This window comes from Perca fluviatilis, chromosome 10 (genome assembly GCF_010015445.1).
Source record: "Perca fluviatilis chromosome 10, GENO_Pfluv_1.0, whole genome shotgun sequence".
Lineage (NCBI taxonomy): Eukaryota > Metazoa > Chordata > Actinopteri > Perciformes > Percidae > Perca > Perca fluviatilis.
The window spans coordinates 30,847,410-30,867,615 of NC_053121.1; the positions used below are offsets into that span (position 1 = coordinate 30,847,410).

At 40.5% G+C, this 20,206-nt stretch overlaps 1 protein-coding gene across 3 annotated transcripts in view; it reads right to left on the minus strand.

Moving 5' to 3' along the window:
* The window catches only part of fstl5 (follistatin-like 5), a 175,049-nt gene that overhangs the window by 48,173 nt on the left and 106,670 nt on the right, over positions 1-20,206 (minus strand). For 2 of the 3 annotated variants that reach the window (XM_039813230.1, XM_039813229.1), the window contains exons 7-9: positions 14,732-14,898; positions 11,452-11,463; positions 7,601-7,721 (exon numbers count right to left, since the gene is read on the minus strand). In XM_039813230.1, coding sequence (XP_039669164.1) covers positions 7,601-7,721; positions 11,452-11,463; positions 14,732-14,898 — 300 coding nt within the window. The remainder of the gene's footprint in view (positions 1-7,600; positions 7,722-11,451; positions 11,464-14,731; positions 14,899-20,206) is intronic. The other variant, XM_039813231.1, reaches the window with a different exon arrangement.

Genomic DNA, 20,206 nt, shown 5'->3' on the forward strand with positions numbered 1-20,206 from the left:
CACACAAGAGCAAAGGACACACAAACACCATGGAAGGAGACCACTTCACCATCACACGACTGGGAGATTTCCAACTAAGCCAGGCAGACCTGTTACTCTTCAAAAAGTTCAACTCATGGCTGTTGCTGAAAAACATGGCGGTCATTCAAATTGGACTGTGCGACAACGCTTGAGTGTGTGTACAACGTACAGTTAAAATAACACATGTAATCCTCTATCACATATATACAAAAACACTCACACAAACCATGACATACATGGTGCGTTCATGCCACCTGGGAACAACAGGGACCACCCCCGTGATTACGTTGTTTTTCCAACTGCCAGCGTTCACATGGTCAGGATGCGTGATCTTCTTCTTCTATTATATTGGCGTTTGGCATAACAACTTGTTGCCTGACTGCCACCAACTGTTGGGCGTAGCCTAGAGCATCAGGTGTGCGAAAACATGGAGGCCACAATAACAAAAGATTCTCTGCTGTTTTCTTATGCGAGCATCCAAACAGCACATCGCCAGGTGTTTGTTTGTGTTATCTGCAGGACACCCAACGGGAAAGGACATGGATAAGGTGTTGTTTTTTTTATACATAGGCCTATTTATGAACAATTTTAAACATGTTATGTCTGTGTATGTTTCTTGGCAGAGGCGTTTGTCCACAATAAACAGTTTATTGTCATTGAAATATTTTCAGTGAACCAAAGTCGCCTCCATCAAACGTCAGTTGTCAACAACGTGTCACCAACTGGGAAACTCTGTTAGCAAAATCTAGCCCCAGTTTTCCCAGCTCTGATTCCCACATGAAGTGACGTGAAGGATGACGTTTTCACTGGGAAAAATGTTTTTCCGATGCCCATGAATGCACACACTGCTCAATATATGCTCACACCATGATGAAAGCCTCCTCTCACAGTTGTGATTACTCTCTCACCTGAGCTTCATGCCTCCAAGGGACATGTGGGAGTAATCCAGCTCAGACAGTCAACAACAGTTTTATCAAGAGCCTGAATCCAATGCATTACTTGTACATCACAAAACCGGTGAAGAAGTACTTTTCAAGGGTAAAACAAAAGTGAAAACTGCTGAAGCTGTTCTAAAAAAGATCTGGGACAGAAATTAAGAAACCTAATGGATCTCCAGGGAGTACCCCAGGAGGATGAGGTGTCATCTTCAGTGTGCGCTCAATTTCTCCTTCTTTGGGGTGCGTTTTATATGATTTGTTATTTACTGCAAGTAATCTAAAGAATAGAATTAAAATTTAATAAATTTAATGCAATAAAATTAAAGAAATTTAGTCCACAGAGCACGTTGCTTAAAGGAATAATGAGCAATGGAAACTTAGCATTATACTGTACACCGTGATATGAAATATTAATTATTTTTTAAAGAGCCACTGTGTCCGGATTTAATGTTCATATATATATAACTAGGATTAAGATATTGGGAATACTGTAGTATGAATATCAATTTAAAAAAGAAAAGAGGGTCGTGCAAATATTGAAAAAGAACATCAAAATGTGTTAGATGCTCACTATGGCACCCCTGATTTTACATTTAAATTATAGGCATTTGGCCTGCCGATGGTCTTGTTTATTTAAAGAAGCCAAGAGCAATTACCGATATTATCAAATTTTTTTATATTTGAAATCCAAAAAATCAATTGACATGTCTAAACGGTGTATGCTAAATGTAGAAATATTTAATAAAAACAGATACAAAAATTATTTCGGAACCCATAAAGAATGTATGTAGGTATGTTTTCGATCAACAGCTTTAATTCAACTTTCTAAGTGGGGAGCACTTGAAAGCTCCACTTGAAAGCTTTAAGTCCAACAGATATCCGTAGGTCAGATTATGACCACAAAGTCTATCAATGAACATTGGCCTTAGGTGTTCTGTTACCAGGTACACAATATGCTTAAACATGTTCTTCATTATAGACAGCTCTTGCCAAGTGCAAAAATAAATATATAAAAACACAACACTCCGGTTTATATCCGGAAAGCTTTTCCTCCTAGGGCTGCAACTAATGACTATTTTCATTGTCAATCAATCTGCCAAATAATTGTTTAGTCTATTAGATTTCTAAGAGGCCATGGTCAGTCTTAAACCTTAAAGGAGAATTCCAGCCAATTTTTATGTTAATCTTTAATCAAGATTAATGTAAAAATTGGCCGGAATTCTCCTTTAAGATATTGAATTAACGGTCATACAAATCAAACAGAATATTTGGCATGTGTGCAGGGTGCGATTTGTGAAGAAAGCAGAGGGGGGGATGTTTTTTGATCATGCACAACAAAACAAAATAGGCAAGAATTAAATCCCCCTTCCAATACCATGGATAAAGTGCCACTCGGCCAGCCATGCCAAAACACTTATGCACTTCAATATTCAGTGGAAAATAAGCTTAAAATGAAATAGCACAACATGGTGTCAACATAAAACACAGCGCTTTCAAGCCAGAGAGTAAAGTTCACAATGCAGCGAAAACAAAAATACTTTCACCCAGGAAACGCTCGTTCGTTCCTCGGGAGCGTTTGAAATCCAAATCTGATCTATTTCTGGGGGAATTATTACAATTGTTGGGGCTTTGTAAATTATAGAGTATGGTCTAGACTTACTCTATCTGTAAAGTGTCTCGAGATAACTCTTGCTATGATTTGATACTATAAATAAAATTGAATTGAATTGACTAAACTTAACTAGTCGTTTTGGTGCCTCTACTTCACGGATGGCGCTCACCTTTTCTGGCTAAACTCCACTACCAAGGCCCCTGAAAGGACCTTCATCTGGCGGTGGCTGTACCCGGCTCGGAGTCATCTATTGACGGCTAAACAACTGCCGCTGGTAGCCGGCGTCCCAGAGCTTTGTAGCGGCTAAATACAACCAGCAACTGCCACTCGCATTTTATCGTTCTATATGGCACTGTGTTCACGTTACAGCGCTTCTTAGTTTAAAATACTTCTATGTTAGGTATATAATTAATATATGGTCTAGGCTTTTAGTGAAGTAGCTGATCACTTTGACATTTTGTCCCCACTGGGAAATAAAAATAATTCAGCAGAGGCAGGGATATATGCAGTTGCAGTTACTCAGTCTCAATCACTCCTCTACCCATTTCGTTGTTGTTACCCAACTCCCCTTAACAAAACTCTGATGTCCTCAGGTGGCTCACACTCTCTAGAGTCACATAGGCACGGCAACAGTCAGAGCCTTCCTCTCATGCAACATGCAGTCATATGTGGGTAACCCTCTCGCCCTCCAGGGAAAACTGTTCAGCAACCTGGGTTGCATCTCATAACCCTTAAATTGCCTCCTCGAGTCCTCCACTTGCCTCCCTTCCTCACGTCTTAGTCCCTCCCACCGAGGAGGAGAGAGGCACCGAGCAAATGTGTTTTAGAGGGATGAGAGGTCCTTTCCTCTGAAGCGTTCCTATGAATTCGTTAGCTGTATGGTTGGAGTTAGCAACTCCTTCAGCTGCACGGCTTCCGGGAAGGCTGCTCTCGTGTATCCTCGCCCATAGCTCCTCGATGAGCCCTCCTCCATGCTCACTCCTCGGTCCTCGGGGCAGAAATAAGAAATAACAACTTCTGGTTCAGCCGAGGACCGAGGAGTCGAGGAGCTATCAAATAAGGGTTATGAGATGCAGCCTTGATCAAGGATTCTGGTCTCAGAGCCGCTGCTCTGCATTGAGGTAAGCTCAACTACTGCACATCTACTTAGTTGCTCCACCTCTAGGTCTGGTCCCTTCCCACTAGATATATGACATCCCATGTCCCGAGGGCCAGTTTTGTAGCCAGGGATCAGCACACCTCATCCCTTGCCTGCCACATACAGCTAATCTTGGAGGCTTACGTGGTGGCAGTCTCACATTACTTCCCAACAAGGGCCCCCCCCCTCCCCCTTACTTGGGAGTCTCTACAAGGAGGTATAAACCCCAACCGCCTAATTTTCACGGTTACAGGGGATCACAACCCCCCACCAGGATAAGGTGGTCATTTTTCATTAGGGTATTACTAGATCATTCTCAAAAACAGTGAGAGGGCAATAATGAATGACATTGACAAATAACTGCACATGTATACTGCATCAGTAATGTATGTGTTATGTATCATTAATATCTGCAAACAGCTAGAGCTACCTTTTGAAAGATGATGCTGCCAGGCTGAAGTAAACAACATTAGGACCCATATTCTTACATTTTACCCATCAGAAATACTTAAATTTCAAATTATGTTTTCAAAATGAATGCAGCTTCCCAGAGTGGAAAACTAAATGTATTTCTCAAACAGCAGAAGTGGTTGGTGTATTTGACGATTCAACCAAGACTTTCATTAATTTACCCCAAATAACGATTTGTTTTCTACTAAAGTGGCTGGGAGAGTGGACAAACTGTGCAGCCACAGTACAAATTAGATGCAACTTTATTGATTCCTGTTTGTAAAGTGGGGTCACTGCAACAAAGAAAGGCCTATAGATAATAAAAAACAAGCAGACATTGCATATTGAAGATAACAAACAATCACAACAAAATGTACATATTGAAGATAATAGTGTACAACGAAGAAAAGCATATGTGGTTTTCATCAACTTGACGCAGAAAATACAAAGAGGCTGACTGCCAGTAAGAGCACACAACAAAAAAGAGCATTTGTAAAATCCATGAGGGACATGTTGATGAATTTGTGTGTTGTGTGTAAGTGGGGAAAGAAGGGATTAAAGCCCCAAACCACTGAATGATCATCCACGCACTGCACAAGCTTCGTAGGGAAATTGAAAGTTTCTTTTAAAGTACCTCCAGTCTAAATTTCATCAGCTCTTCTGAATAAAATTTCCAAATACTGTATATCTTGTTATTCTCATGTGACCTCAGAGTGATGGACAGCACTACTTTTTTAAGCTGTTTTTTACTTGAGTTTTAGAAATTCTCAGTAGTCATGGCAGGGTGATAAGCTGGTCCTTGGAGACTTCACCCCGACTATGAAAGGTTATCTGGAAGTTTCAGTTTCAATTACGACCAAAAGTCATGGGTCTCATGAGATTCACTCTGTTTCTGTAAACACAATACTTGGTAGAATAAGAAATGTAGATCATTGCAGTTAACCTTGGAGTAGTCTTTTAGAATAATGATAATGAACTAACTGTCTGTCAAATGTAATGAAAATGTGGAGCTTTCTACGTCGACACATTGTAGTTTATTCACATTCAACTCTATAGAACCAGAATGGGAGAAAATGTACACAATCTCAATCCACCTGTGCCCTCTCCATACAGTCTCGGTTTCAGCACTCACATGGCAGGTCCACCATAATAAAGACTATCCCAAACTAATTAACAGGAAGTGGAATACAAAACTCTTCACAGATAATGGACATCAAGGCTGACTTAAAAAACACAGTCCATTGTGGGTGACAAATAAATATTTAGTAAAGTGTCTAGACTAAAAGCAACGTGTGGGAACAGTGCTGCAGTTTCTAATCTGGTAGGGTAATACTGTTAAAAACAAGGCAGTAATAGAGTGCTAGAATAATGACTTCTCTGTTTCCAAAAACAAGCTATATCAAGACACTGTTTCTATTGGTTGACTGTGCAATTCACAGAAGTTGAACAATGGTTAACATTTTTTAATCAGTCTACAGTAAACCAAAGTCCTTTGGGCTTAAATATAAGTGAATAAGACAGAATAAATATGTATAGACAAAGCAGTTAGTGTCATGTCAGAGGTTGTCAATCTTAAGAGGGCAGGTCTTGCGTAATATGATCGTGCCAGAGGGTAGACGCCAAAGGAAGCGAGAGTGAGAGTAGAGGAGAGTTGCGTGCTGCTGCAAACACAACTCTTTTTGTGAAGATGTTGATGGACAATGACTGTTAACCCTCAGTGTGAAGTATTTTGCGAGCTGGCAGCTATTGCAGTCGCGTGTGCAACATTGCGGGAAAGGACTGGAGTAGCAACATAAAGCTAACCGAACTCACCTGGGTTTCAGGTTAGGTTAGGCCCACATCCTTTTGTTTAGTAAGTTAAGGAAGTTGTGGCCTGTTAGTAGCTGGTACAGTCATAAGGCACAATGGTTATTAAATCCCCTAGACCTAACAACAAATTACTTCCAGATTTCTGTCTGTATACAGTACCTTTCTTTTCTGACATGTAATCAAACATTTGATTTTATAGCAGTAAAGTTGTTTTGTGGGATAGTTTGCATTTGTAAGAGTAGCTAAAAATACACCAAAACGGCACATGGCACGACGACTGCTTCCTGAGAGCAACATGGCTTTACACAGTTTACCCTTTTATTTGTAGCATCTTCATTAATAAGGAGTGCCATCCACACCTATTCAGAGACACTGAATACTTCTGTACTGCTCGGGAGTGATCGTTTTAGAAAAGGACCTTTGTTTCCAAGGAATACTAACCCAATATACTTTTCTAAAAGTGGATTTCCACTTTTCTACTCACTCTAATTTGAATGGTGAATTCTGGGACGTTTTATGAAACAAAAAATAGCGTTATTGTATACCGGCGGCTGCCTTTTCCAATCCACCGTGCTGAACAGAGGCTCCAGACAGCCAGGGATATGAGAGCAGGCAGCACAGGAACAAAAACACCGACAGTATGATAATAACATCCGAAACACACGATTCAGTCAGTGGTGTCTGTGGCATGAGAAATACTTTTAATGAGTACGTATTTCCGCTCACAGTAGAATAGGTGGTCCTTAAGTGGACACAGGACACATTCCCGTTCTCACTGCTATTAGAATGTGGACACAGGCTCAGACCACCTCCGAATGCGGTTTTAGTGATCGGATCTCAATGCGTTCATAATGCGTCCTGAGAGCGTTTCCAAGTGTACTTAGAGCTATCCACTTGTCCTGTCCAAATCCAATGTCTCAGATTGGGTTTTACTACCAGGTGGAAACTCACCCTATATGTCTTGAATTTGAGCGAGAATCTAAATATCCTATTTGCTAGCTGTGGCTGATTGAACCAACATTTTACTCAAGAAAGATAAGAATAATATCAATGTGTTTTTGTAAATAGTTTTAAATTATTAAAAGGAAAAAAGGTCTTCTGAAAATCTTCTGAAAATGCTCCTTTTGGTCTCAGCCAGCTGGAGGGGTGTGTTGGGTACTTGTTTGAGTGTCGGCATTACACCGTAGGGAACGAGAGACATTTTGTGTTCATGTTGGTAAGTCAGATAAGGAGACTTTAGCAGGAAAGCAAATGTGTGTTGTTGTTCCAAGTCTATGGCTCTCGTGTTGTGTAGCAGGCTGCTGTCGGGCTCAGTGTGATAGTCTGCTCTGCCAATGATACAGTAGAACGCTGACATTTTGAAGATTTGATTGGCTGCACGGAAATAAGGTTCCCATGCGTAGACGGATACCAGAGCAATATTCCATCAAACTAATGCAAAACAAGGGGATGACATAATGAAACTAAGCCAAAAGTATATTTGGTTTCTGATTTGTTTTCTTAAAAATGCAATTAATTCCAGTTGGACTTGTGGACTTGAGTGGAAAGAGACTTGCCTACCGCTGTGGCTAGTACAGTACAGCAGATGATGACATTATTTAAGTGCACTCTGTCTTTGTGGCAGCCTCTTACCATTCACTTGAAGAGTGTGAGTCTGAAAAAGTTTCTCGTAGCCATCAGCGTGGCAGGTATAGTTGCCCATGTGGGTTGTTGTCACCTTGGTGATGTACAGTGAACCGTCATCCCCAAAGTCCTACCAGAGAAAGAGAAAATTCTCAATGACTTACAGAATGTATTAGTGGTCTTGTTCCAACAGTGCAGTAATGATGTTTGAAGGCATTTGAAGCTGGAAATGAATGGTTACAATGGAAATGCAACAAGCCTGCAGTGTGCCGATGAGAAGATAAACATGTTTCATAGCATAGGAAATGAAAAATACAATAGCAATCGTTCAAAAAGGCACATTGTACAGCAGTGTCTATCAATCTAAGTCAAAGGTTAAAGCCATTTGGTGCCACAGAAAACACATGAGGAAAATAACTGTTAAAGTCACAGTTAGGAAAAATTGTTTTGTGGTACATGCAATTTTTCCAATCAGAGGAACATGATCTGATGGAAAGGGACTGAGGCTATAATTGATTAGCATAGAAATTACTGTGTTGGCTGCTTTTAAAACAAAAACAGGGCAATATAGTGCTGCAGACGTACGGCCAATCAAAGTAACTTCTACTGCTCTTTTTAGATGCATTGTCCCTGAAAAGGCCAAAATGCAAGTTGTTACCCTTTGGTTAACATAAATGTCCCATAAATACATAAAACATGTTGCACTTCAGTTCTCATGTGGCCTACTTAAAGCAAAACAACCTATCCATGATGTGAACTTCATGCTGTGCTGTGATTACTAAACCAGTGAACACAAAGAAAATGGTGCTGAACAAGGAAAGACAGCAAACAGAATGCTGCACAACTGCAGCACAGATAGAAGCCCCCAAAGCTAATGAGCCCATTTATAAATCCGTCTGACAAAGAGCGAATGTGTGCCACCTTTTAAGATCAAGCCATGTTGGCAAGTCATTGTAATGCTTTTTTTGTATTATATGAAGTGTAGTGGTGGTATTATGTTAATAAAAAGTGCAAACAAATTGCGTTAAAAGATGGGGTGGTGAAGTCAACCCCTTCTGTTTTGGTTAAAAGTTAAATTGGTGAACTTTTACTTCCACTCACAAATGTAAGATTAAAAGCTGTTTGTCAAATCTCCTCTGAATTTAAACTAGTCAACAGTTGGTTAAGAGCAGCCTGTCGGGGTCGTACACGGCTGCTGGATAGAGACAGTGGCAAAGATGCACCTTATGAGACATGTTTTGGAATGAGTGTAGAATATAGCATTAGTAATGATGAATAATTTATTTAAAGCCATATGTAATTTGGAAATTCTGATTAGCATAGTTTTCAGAATAGGGCAGCATTGATTTTATCTGCACTTACTATTGTGGTCTCCTTCCTTCCTTGCTCAAGTTAGGCATTTCATTTTACATTACAATACATTGTATTGTTAATTGCTACAGTACAAATTGAATATTTTACATGAATATAATTGACTGACTAAATAAAAAAAAAAATATATATATATATACACACATTTGCAGAGTAATGTATTGCTAAGTAAAGGTGGCTGATTGGCTGAATGTTTGCTATGACTTGAGAGTTTCTCTAAAAGGTTACTCTTTATCAAGAGTGAAAGACTTGATAAAATGTGTCTTATTCTTCTCTTTTAGAAAATAATATGTTTAACTCTTACAGTGACCCCGGTGTAGTATAATCACAGTCTTATTTCATGTTGTAGTACATTTTTCACACAACACTATATTCAAAATACAACTTTAAATGATTAATTCTTCTCTTTAATTTAAGAGAAATACTCAAATCTGTGTCAAATCATATGATGATAGTCATTTTAGCACATTAACTATATCAAGTGATTATATTATAAATCTACAGGGACAACTTATGAGCAAAATACCGGCCTGTGCTAACGATAATAGGTTTTAACCAGGTTCTGAATGCACAGCTGCTTTTCAGAAATGAACATCATCCAGCACTCAGCCTTCATTAGAGTCTTCTTCAGTGCTCACTAAATTGATGAACTCCAAGTGCGAAAACGTTTTCATTACTGATTGCTGCCATGCATTGAAAAATCATTCATATACTTTAGTGGGGTGAACCTTTGCTCTTAAGAATGTCTTAGTCTGCCCCTGTGCTCCTCGTTTCTGTGAACTGAGCATTCTTTTATTAAAATGATTCCACTTACCAGTCCTCTTTCAGAAGAGTTCATAACAAAACAAATGCATTTTCTCATTAAATAGCTTTTAACATTTTGATCACATATTTGCTGGCTGTTTAAATCTTGGCATTCAGCTTCTCCTTAAATGTCTACAGACAAGCGAGGAGAGTCAGCCATCGTGTTTACAGGCACACAGTGTGTTTATCAGTTCGTCCCGGTGTGCTCCGATCTAACCTACAAGCTCGGTAACAGCTCGAGCTGAGTGAAGCATCAGAGCTTCACAATATGAGGGGAAATCGATGGTGCGTTTTGGCCCCTTGGGCTGAGAGCATATTGTGTCACCTTCTTAAATGAAAAATGAATGGGGGGAGAAATGAAACTCAGAGTGGTGGAACGAGCCACGGCGGAGGCTGTCGACATGATTCCTCCACCTCACCTCACCACCCTCACCTCAGCTATCAGCAGCACCCAGCACCCAGATCTCTGCAGACAAAGCAGGCCAGTGTACTCAGAGGGTAAGGGAGACAAGGGCAGGTAGAGGTGGATTTACAAATAGGCCATAGCCCTCAAGAAACTATAATTAATAAAGCTGTCAGTGCCAGGTCACCTCTGAAAGGACACTTAAGAGCCACCTCATTGAATAGCTAACCTCTGGTAGCGACGAGGCAATTCAAATGGCCTTTGAAGAAGTTTCCAGGCTAGCCTTATGAAACTTTGTGAGGAACACAATACGGTGAGTGAAAATACTCTGATGTATGAGATTAACATGGTTTGACATTAAAGGGCAGGTTTACTCAAATGACAAAAATCATGTTTTCTCACTTGTCTCTGGTGGTATTTACTGTAACCACACAGATCGTTTCAGTTTTGTGCGCCAAATGTTTTGAGATTTCAGCTACAAACATTTCTGCCTCCACCCCAATATAATTGAGTTGAATGTAATTTTATTTGCGGTGCTCACAGCTTTGAAAATTGACATTTAAAAAAGATTCAGCAGGGTGTGTTTTTCGAGAAAGGATGTTTTCCATTACTCTGCACGCATCCTCCACAGCACTCACTGTCAACAATTTCCACTGGAACTACCAAAGAAACAGTCCCCGCAAAACGTGTTGGTAGTGTTCAATTACTCATAGTATTGGGAACAGCTTCTGGAAAGAGAGGATGCTGTTGAATTATGTTTGTGATGCTGTGAGTATCACAAACAAAATTCTGTTTTCATAAATGAGACACACTATTGCACTGGGTGACATGTTCCTTCCTTACTACGAGCAAAGCCACTGTTTATTTTGCCCAGCTGTTTTGAAAATTATTTTGCCTTTTTTTTTTTTTTAAGAAAAAGTAATTTGTGACCAGTATTTGAAGATCTCAATCTTCAATTGGAATGAAAGGGCTTTAGGATGAGAGCCACAGACAGGCTGGGGAAGTCAAAGCATTGAGAGATGGACTAACACTTGGTTGGTTTTGGTCTTTTCAAGGGATTTGTTGACAATAAGAAAAATATACTAATACATCACCATCTTATCCTTTATCCTTTGATTTAAACAGATTATTTATTTGATGTCCTCAACCTGTGCATTTCTTATAACAGCATCATGCATCTACTGTAGGCACCTCACTAGCTTTGTGGGCTTTTTGTGAATGTAAAGAAAGAAAAAATGAAGCAATGTCAGTCTGTTGAGACAAAAAACAAAAAACACCCTACCTGGGACGGGATCTGTTGAGGAGTAAAACAGAGGTCAAACATTAAGAAGTTTAGTTCACTAAAGGCATAGGACATGGATTTAAAAGCAGACAGGTGACAGTTCTGCTGGTGTTGTGGTCGGGAGTGAATTGCATAATGTCACAGACAAAGTAAAGTATATACCTCAATATACATCTAAAGTCAGGATAATATAGAAATAGTTTAGAGTGCATGAGTGTGGTTCTGGGCTCCCAGACCACATGATTAATTCAACAACAAAAAGCCTTCTTTTTTGTTTTGGAGATATGATCAAACATGCCACTTTGATCCAGTAAGATCCATGTGTTGTCTGCCATATAAAGTTGCACAGCTTCATTTATTCATCCTCTGCAAGCAGCACAGGAAGACTACACATTGCACAGTATCACACAAAGTGGTACACTCTGATCAAAACAAAATGTAGATATTATTAATGATCACATCCATTTAAAAAGGACCACATGCTACATCTCCACAATGCAGAGATAATGTTAAACCCACCAGAATAAGGCACCAAAGCATTACGGGAGATAAAAACACATATTCCAAAGGACAAGATAAGGAAAGAGAAGAAAGATTCAGCTCAGATTGTACTTCTTTTGGTGCTTTATCTATTCCTGTTCATGCTGCAGTCTTCAAAACACATTTTCTATTTTTAATATTTTTTAGATTTTGGATGCTAAATCAGATATATATTTTTTTCTATAACAAACTTCACAATCTTTCAAATATCAAATGCGTTTTGAATCTTCCAAACTATTTCCGAGACCACAGAATTGTAACACACACACACACACACACACACACACACACACACACACATACACCAAGACTGTGTCTTTGGCTCGGCCACTCAGGGAGGATTGATATACTGACAGCCTTGGATGATGATGCAATAGCCAGCAACTGTCAACTTCATGGAATTACAGTAAGCTGCTTTGTCAAAATTTAGAGAGGCTCTATTGAACTCCTGGATACAAGCGCACCACTGGGATTAATGTGCGATTTACAAAATCTGAATGTCGACAAAATTTCTAAAATAACTACATTCTAAACTGGGAAGGCCTGCACGGTTAGACTGCATAAACCTCCCATGTGTAGTCGCAGGAATATGACTCTAATTAAGGCTGGCAATGGATGCTCACAAATATTAACAGCCTGCAGTTATACTGAAATTGTCTGCAAGGCAATTTAGAATTAGTCCGTGGATGCCAGGTGCAGACTAAATCCATTCTCCTCTCTGGAAAAGACAATAATGATTGACTGGAAGTCTGAGAGCCAAAAATAAATCTGAATTAAGCCGGTGATGGTGTGCAGCTAATGTTCCATTGGTACTTTCTCTTGGTGCTGCGCGGTTTGCACACAGTTTTATGATGACCAACAAGAGACTCATAGGGATTCACTTGCTGGTGGTGTTCCATGTTCTGGAGGTAATCTGTGCACTATCAGAGGTTGTAATCTCAGGCTTTGTTAGACTCCAAAAAAGTTTTATGCAACAACATAACAGGCAATATAAAGATCCTAGTTCAGGGTTAATTAAAATGCAAAGAGTTAGTTACATCCTTCTTTCTGCTCTGTTCTATCTATGATGAATAACTCAAGCTATGGGTTCTGGGGACTGAAATCAAAAGTTGATGTCTTCAGGAGTAGGATGGTGCAAACCACAAAAGGCCAAGCCTTGATTGATTACCATCACAGCCTGTTCTTCTTTCCACTGTCTCAATAAAAGGGAAAAATGGAGCATGTATGATTCCACAGTGAAAAGCTGAAACATTGGTGTATATGCTGTCATGTCTATTGATTAACTTCACACAAAGCTTTTGGATAGCTACAATGCTATAATGGATATCCTGAACAGCGTTTGGCAGCAGATGCTTTCATCCCTGAGCTGACATTTAAATTGGAAAATACACCCGTTGCAAGATCTAATAATAGTCATTGGCAAACTGATGACTGTGTGTGAAGCGCAGACAAAGACCACCCCTGGTCGGGGAACTGAACTCTGCTATGTGTCTTCAGGCAAAATCAGGAGGTGAAACAGAAGTTCTATTGAATCTGAAAAAACAAACAAAAAAATAAAACAGTTCTCGGGAAAAAAATATATGAAAGATAGATCAAAGCCTTCGTTTCCCTTACAAGACCTCGCACCTTTTTTCTCCCATAAATCCACCAAAAGATATTCAGAACGTTTTCAAGAAATAATCTGACTTGACATTTCTTTTTCGTTACACCCAGCACTTGCATACATCTTTTATAGCAATGAATTGCATAAAAGCAGTCATAATATATTACAGAAAATGACTGAAAAGGCAAATGGCGAGAAGGCTGTTACTCTCATATGCCCGGCCTTAAAGTCCCTTTATGGTGTTGAAGCCGCTCCTTATGGGAATCACACATCACCAACAACCAGAACCAGCACACTAGTTTAGAGCCAGTTGATGGTGCCAAGGATGACTGGCGACAGCTGGGCGCCTCTTACTCATTTTAAGGGTCATCAACATTTAATGTTACATTAGTGGCTTCGCTGGGTCTCCCTTTATCTACTGCGACAGTGTTGACTTAATTATGCACAGCAGCATCACACTCATCTTGGTCAGCCCTGACACACAGAGACGAAAAGGGTTAGGCGGAGGAGGTCTGCCTTTTCTGTACCTCGCCACATAAGTATCCTTGCTCCTTTTGATGTGGATGAAAGTGACACAGAGGGCTGTCTGGGGCCGTGCATGCAGATTAACACACGCACAGACAGACTCATACAGTATACACATATACAGTCTTTCCCGAGTTGAAAAGTAGGTCCTTCCTCTAGGGCTGAACCCCTTTGGTATACCCCTTCATCTTCTGTCTTTGTCTGAAATCCCTGTCCCTCCCAGCAGTCTCTAAACACAGACACCAAGAACACAAACTGACATCCTAGATTACTGTCAGTACTACAATACAAAGCCAGTGCCAACAGTCAAATAAAATGTGCTGACAATCTGAGCCACTGGCAAAAAGTTGAAATATGATGAGAAAGAAATATAGGATGAAATTATCTCAAATGTACAGCTCTTGCTCTGTCATTAAGAATTGATGATGCGTTACGACATGAAAACACAATAATTAGACCTGTGCAAGTGTTAGAGCCATTCCACTATATGTGTCTATCTACCTATTAATGTATCTGTGCATCCACTATGTATCCACCTATCTTTCTATTCTACTTATCTACACATTTGTCTGCCCATAAACGAGAAAATCAGAGAGTGATGCAGGCTCTTACGTTGATGTCTTCCAGGTTCAAGGAGTTCAGATATTGATGGTTTCTCTTCCACAATATAGGAGGCCTCCGCTCCCCAGTGATGGCACACGTAAAGACAACGCTCTGGCCGACTATTACAGTGGTGACGCTCACTTTCTGGTCATCTGGAAGGGTGAGCAGGTACACATCTGTTGATGAGAGGAAAAAAAACAACACGTCAGACAGATTGTCTAAGGAAACTAAATTAATATACCTTTTGAAAAGATTGAATTAAACTGCTGAGTAAATTGGCAACAATTCAAGTTGTTTGTAAAACTTTTGTTTTGAGTAAGTTAGCTTGAACAAGGGAAGAAAACTCAAGTCAGAGCTATTTTATATCTGAAATTTGATGGATATGTATTTCTTGTAACAGCTCATAATTCAGAGGAATACACCCATGAGAACTTCACAATGCAAGAATTCATGTTTTGCCCAAATATTTCTCTTAAAGGGGAACTATGCAGTTTTGTTAGCTTAATTTACCTTAACTGAACAGCTTCGGAGTCATTGGAATGGTTATATGACTTTTTTTTTTAGTTGAATGGTGGTCGTCTCGCTCCCCCCTAGCGCCTGTGAGCAGAAAAACCACCCTTGCAACTTTGAGCCACCGGCCTCAGCGCCAGGAAGTATCGCGTGATATCAGGTCTCGCGATGTAACGAATTGCTTCACGGCACTGCACACATACGCCCGTTGAGGAACCGGCTAACGAAGTAGTGATGGAGTTTAGAGAAGCAGAAAAATAGGAAAGCATACTTTGCATAATTCATGTAATGACACTATAATGAGAGTACTACTTTCTCTTTGGGTCTCTCCGAGGACCCTGGGTTCACCACTATGTAATTCTTTTTAAGCTAACACTTCAGAACAGACACTTTTGGGAGGCACCGGTGCTGCTGGTCTGATGACTGCTGAAACCACTTCTGAAGCGTGCTGCTTTGTAACTAGAAGTTGGACTATTTTTAACATGCTCAGTGCTCTGAGAGTTTAAAACAAGCTAGGCTCTCCACATTGTTGTAAAAGCCCAGGAGTGCACCCTTTCTGATGAAAGTAACATGAAGAAAAAAAAAAACTGCGCTGCCAGAGAGGCCCCCAATGGAAACAGCCCTAGACCTCGACCAGAGTTGGTGCTTTGCTCGATTCGGTATTCCTACAATACCTAAAGGTTTTTGAAACAAGTTTCTTTCTTGTGATAATGATTTGTTGTGTTCTCTGCGGCCAATTTCTACCTATTACTGACTGATTATTGCCACAAAGAAAAGCCAGGGTGGGTTGGTAAGAGGTCAGCATGGCTATGGTTGGTAAATGCATTTTGTGCGTCCAGTAGTTTGATAAGACAATGACTACAATGTACATTGATTCTTTGGTGGTATTATGTAACGTGGCCTGTGAGAGAATGCTTTTTAATCTTTCTCTTGGGTAATGAGCAACAGAGCAAACGGAAACAGAGACTCAATTTGTTCCGCTCCTAAGGGCATGAAATACAAAACCTAATGAAAGAGCAGGACCAGCAGACAGTGTTCACTCGCCACAGCCTAGAGAATCAGGATGAGAGCGCCTTCAATTACAGCGTGACTCCCGTGGCCCTGTACCAATGGCTTCTGAATGCTTTTTTAACCTTCTCACTCATTTGCAGTGTTTGGTCCACTTGTTGTGTCTCTGAACTGTGAACTTGGCTAGCCCGTTAGATCCAGGCCAATCACACTGAAGCCGTAAAAAAAACTCTTACATCTTTTCAGTGGGAAGCTCCAAGTTAAGACTTCTAATCTCTAATTTGGCCCAATCACACCCTGCTTAAACCCAGGCAAATCTCTGCCAGGATTAGATCAAAAGTAGAGGATTAATAACAGCCGTTTCCTCTGAGTGCAGCATAACTCTAAGTTTGCATGATTATACTGTGTTGTTTGGATGATTCACTTCTTTTTAGTTTTTAATTGTAGAATTTTGAAATTAAATATTGAATTATTATTCTGCATACCAAATCAATACGTCAACACACAAAGAAGATATAAGAAAGCAGGTTCAAACATTTATTAATGAGCCAATCAGTCGTTCTTCTCAAAAAAAGGAAACATGAGTTTCTTCCTTTATTAGTCAGTCTCTTTCATTGGTTGATGATAAAAAATGTCTTGTGAAGGCCTGCACTGAGGGAAATTACTCTTGTCATGAACATAACCCATCACTTGTATTGATCTAGAAAATGAAGTTGAGTTTAAATGGTACATGAAAAGAAATAACCAACTTCATAGAGCAATTGAAGCATTTCCCTTGTGGACATCATAATGTGACGGAGATCATTTGATGGAACACGATTTAGACATGACAGTGGCAGTCAGCAGAGGTGATTTGAGAGCCAACATGGCCAGGGACAAAAGAAATGAAAAATCTTGAGAAACTAAAACCTCCTCCTTTTACAGGGAACTTAAACAGTGTTTCATCCAGATTGTGTATTACTGGAGCCCCTTTAGTTCTGTCCAAGTTAAGCAGCTATTTTCAAATACTCAAGACTGTCAAAGTTTTAACCACAACAGCCCTGGCTGTTCCAGGGCTTACATATGTGCTTCTGTCGTTAGCTGTGACTTTACCTTATAACACACTGACCCCCAACGCCTCAACCTTGGGATTTGCAGCAGAGAACGACAAGACGTCGCCCTAAATTGGACATTGTAGAGTCACCCTACCTGTCAAATATTAAATTCTGGTGGAAGGACAAATAGAGCACAAATTGTTTCAAACTGAGGGGAGTAAACGGTCCTTCCAGATAAAGCTGAACGAAACAGGATCAGACCTTTGGACTCGTTTTTTTTTTTTATTTAACATCAAACACTAAAATGTATTGTTTAATATTACAACTTGGGTCTTATTTTTGTAGCTCTGGCTATCAGTTCTATCGGTTAAGACAACATTGTATTCAGAGTAAGTCTGCATTCACACAGCCTGCATCGGCAGTCGGACAGTGTGGCAAAAATGCAGGTCTTTCCATGCATTTTGAATGGGGGAAGTGTGTTTAGGCTTAGGCAGGGGGTGCTGCAGGGGGGGAGACGGAAAAAACCGCAGCAGCTGCGGTGAAAAGTTAGGACCGACTCAACTTTTGGAGAAACGCAACCCCACGTCACGATGCGGTGGCCAATCAGGTAACCGGAGATCAGACTCGTCAGTCGGTTCTGATGCGGTGTGAGAATCCCGTACAGTAAACAGGAAACATCACTGCCTCTATTGCAGCCACAAGAAAGTCGTAAAACACAGCGTTGAATGCCCAGCAGTTTGTGTAACAGCTGAATGTTTGCAACAAAGCATGGTCTATCTGTCTCGCTCGTCTATTTTCTTTCTCTCTTTCTCCGTGAAATGAAGCTGCCTTCAAGTGCTGACGGAAAACAGTAACTGTGACATATAAGTCTACTTGTGCTACATTGGGGGATTAAAGAACACAACAGGACGTCACACATATGGGCCATTTCAGTGACACTCCCACCGCTGCACAACCCTGCGGAAAAATCATCGGATTGCCAAACTGCTGTGATTTTGGAATATGGCAACATTCACAGAAAATAAGTCCAGTGGGGCAACAAACACCTTGTTGTTTTGCTAGATTAGTTACCACTTATTTGGAGGTTAAAAAAAAGTAAAAGTGAATGCAACTGTAGTGCCGGTTATAACCCCCATTGCCCAAGAAAATAGTGAGTGCACACAACTGCAACAAGTTGAACCAGTCTGTAAACTGTAATGGATTTTATAATTGAAATTGTGGGTAATGATTTCACTGGAAATTATTTGAGGATAAATGTTCCATTTCCAAGTTCAGTGCTGATCTAAAGAGGTTTGAGCTTAAATAAAAGTGTAGGTAGGTGTGCTAAATGAATAAGAACCAAAACAATCGGATGCAAAACCAATCAAGATGTGAAGCAAACAAAACTCGCAGACATCAAACCAAAACTTACGATGACCAAATCAAGGAGACACACAACACAGCAGGGAAAGTAAAACACATTAAATCTGCTCTGTTGCAGAAAGTGAAGAATTAAGAAAAATGGACCTTCCATCAGTCACGCATAACTAATCCATGATCCTCCTCCCCTGATCAACACACCATGCAGCCACTTGGCACTCTTAACGATGTTGAGGTGGTGGTGGGTGGATACGCTGACAAAAATCTCCTTCGATAATGTCCTCCCTAACCATTCAATTACAGCCCCCTTGTATCTTCATGCTTCGGGAATACGCTGCAAGCAACAAACTCGATTTGTCGCTGATCCCCACAGGGGATAGAAAGGTGTGAAGTTATAGGGAGAATTTAAAGAAGAAAGTGGGCAGACAGACGGCCAGGCAGGCTCTATCACAGCTTTAACTGGTGGATGGAGGAAGGAAGGAAGGGACGGAGGAAGGAAGCGAGGGGCTAGAATCCAACCTGAATGAAAAACTCCTCAGAGAGATGGGCTGTTGGAGCCAACTCAAACACTTTGAGTCCAGCACCTCCTCTGTGAGAGATTTATCAGAGGAGCCTTGGCTCCTCTTTTTTTGTCTGATTTGAGGCCTGAGGGATGCAGCCCCCTGGAAAGGATCAACCTTCACCATCCAACCTGTAATTAGTGATTAACGTTGAAGTCCATACATTTGATTTACTCTGCTCTGCTCCCAGAATGGGATGTTGGTCAGTGCCACAGCGAGAGGTAAATCACCTATTGCACTGGAGGCTACAAGCTTGTCAGGGAAAATAGCCTGGGCCTGCAGGATGTTACGAGGGGCCAGCTGCATGAAGACAAATTGCACTAAGGTTGCTTAGCCAACCCCCTTACTACATCCTCTATCATGCTCCAGTGCTCTCTTTCTCCGACACATGCCTGCTCGCTCTGTCTCTCTTCACCAAGTCTCTCATTCCTCTAACACACTCCCTCTCTCTCCCTCTCAATGATGTTCAATATTACTTAGGATGAACAATTGTGTACCCCAAATTGCTTTGAGTTTGACTTTTTGAAGACAAGATGAGAGTAGTTTCCCTGATGCAGAGTATTCATAGCCTAGCAAAGATTCAATGGGGGAAAAAAAACACCACAAAAACAGAATACACACTCATGTCAACATTCTCTGATCTTGGATGGTTGAGCTGATTTGTGCCAACTCTCTCCCAAAGCAAGAAAAATTGAGTTTCTGTTTTTGATACTGAAGATGAGCGACTCGGTGGACTTGAATGTTTGACAGAGAAAGAAGATAGCTTGAAACACACGTACTCCCCCTTTGTCTAACCAAGGAAAATACTTATTTCTGCTTTTAATGTTGAACTGCCACTTGTCGCACTACTAAACAAAGTTGATCCCCGCTGTAAAATGAGGCAACAATAGTCAGGTGATCTTTAAGCCCATAAAGACAAACACCCATGTTGACAGGGAGAGATCTCGTCTTCTCAGCTTTTAGCGAAGCGACAACCCAGTTTAGAATAGCAGAACACTGTGTGAGGAAACGTA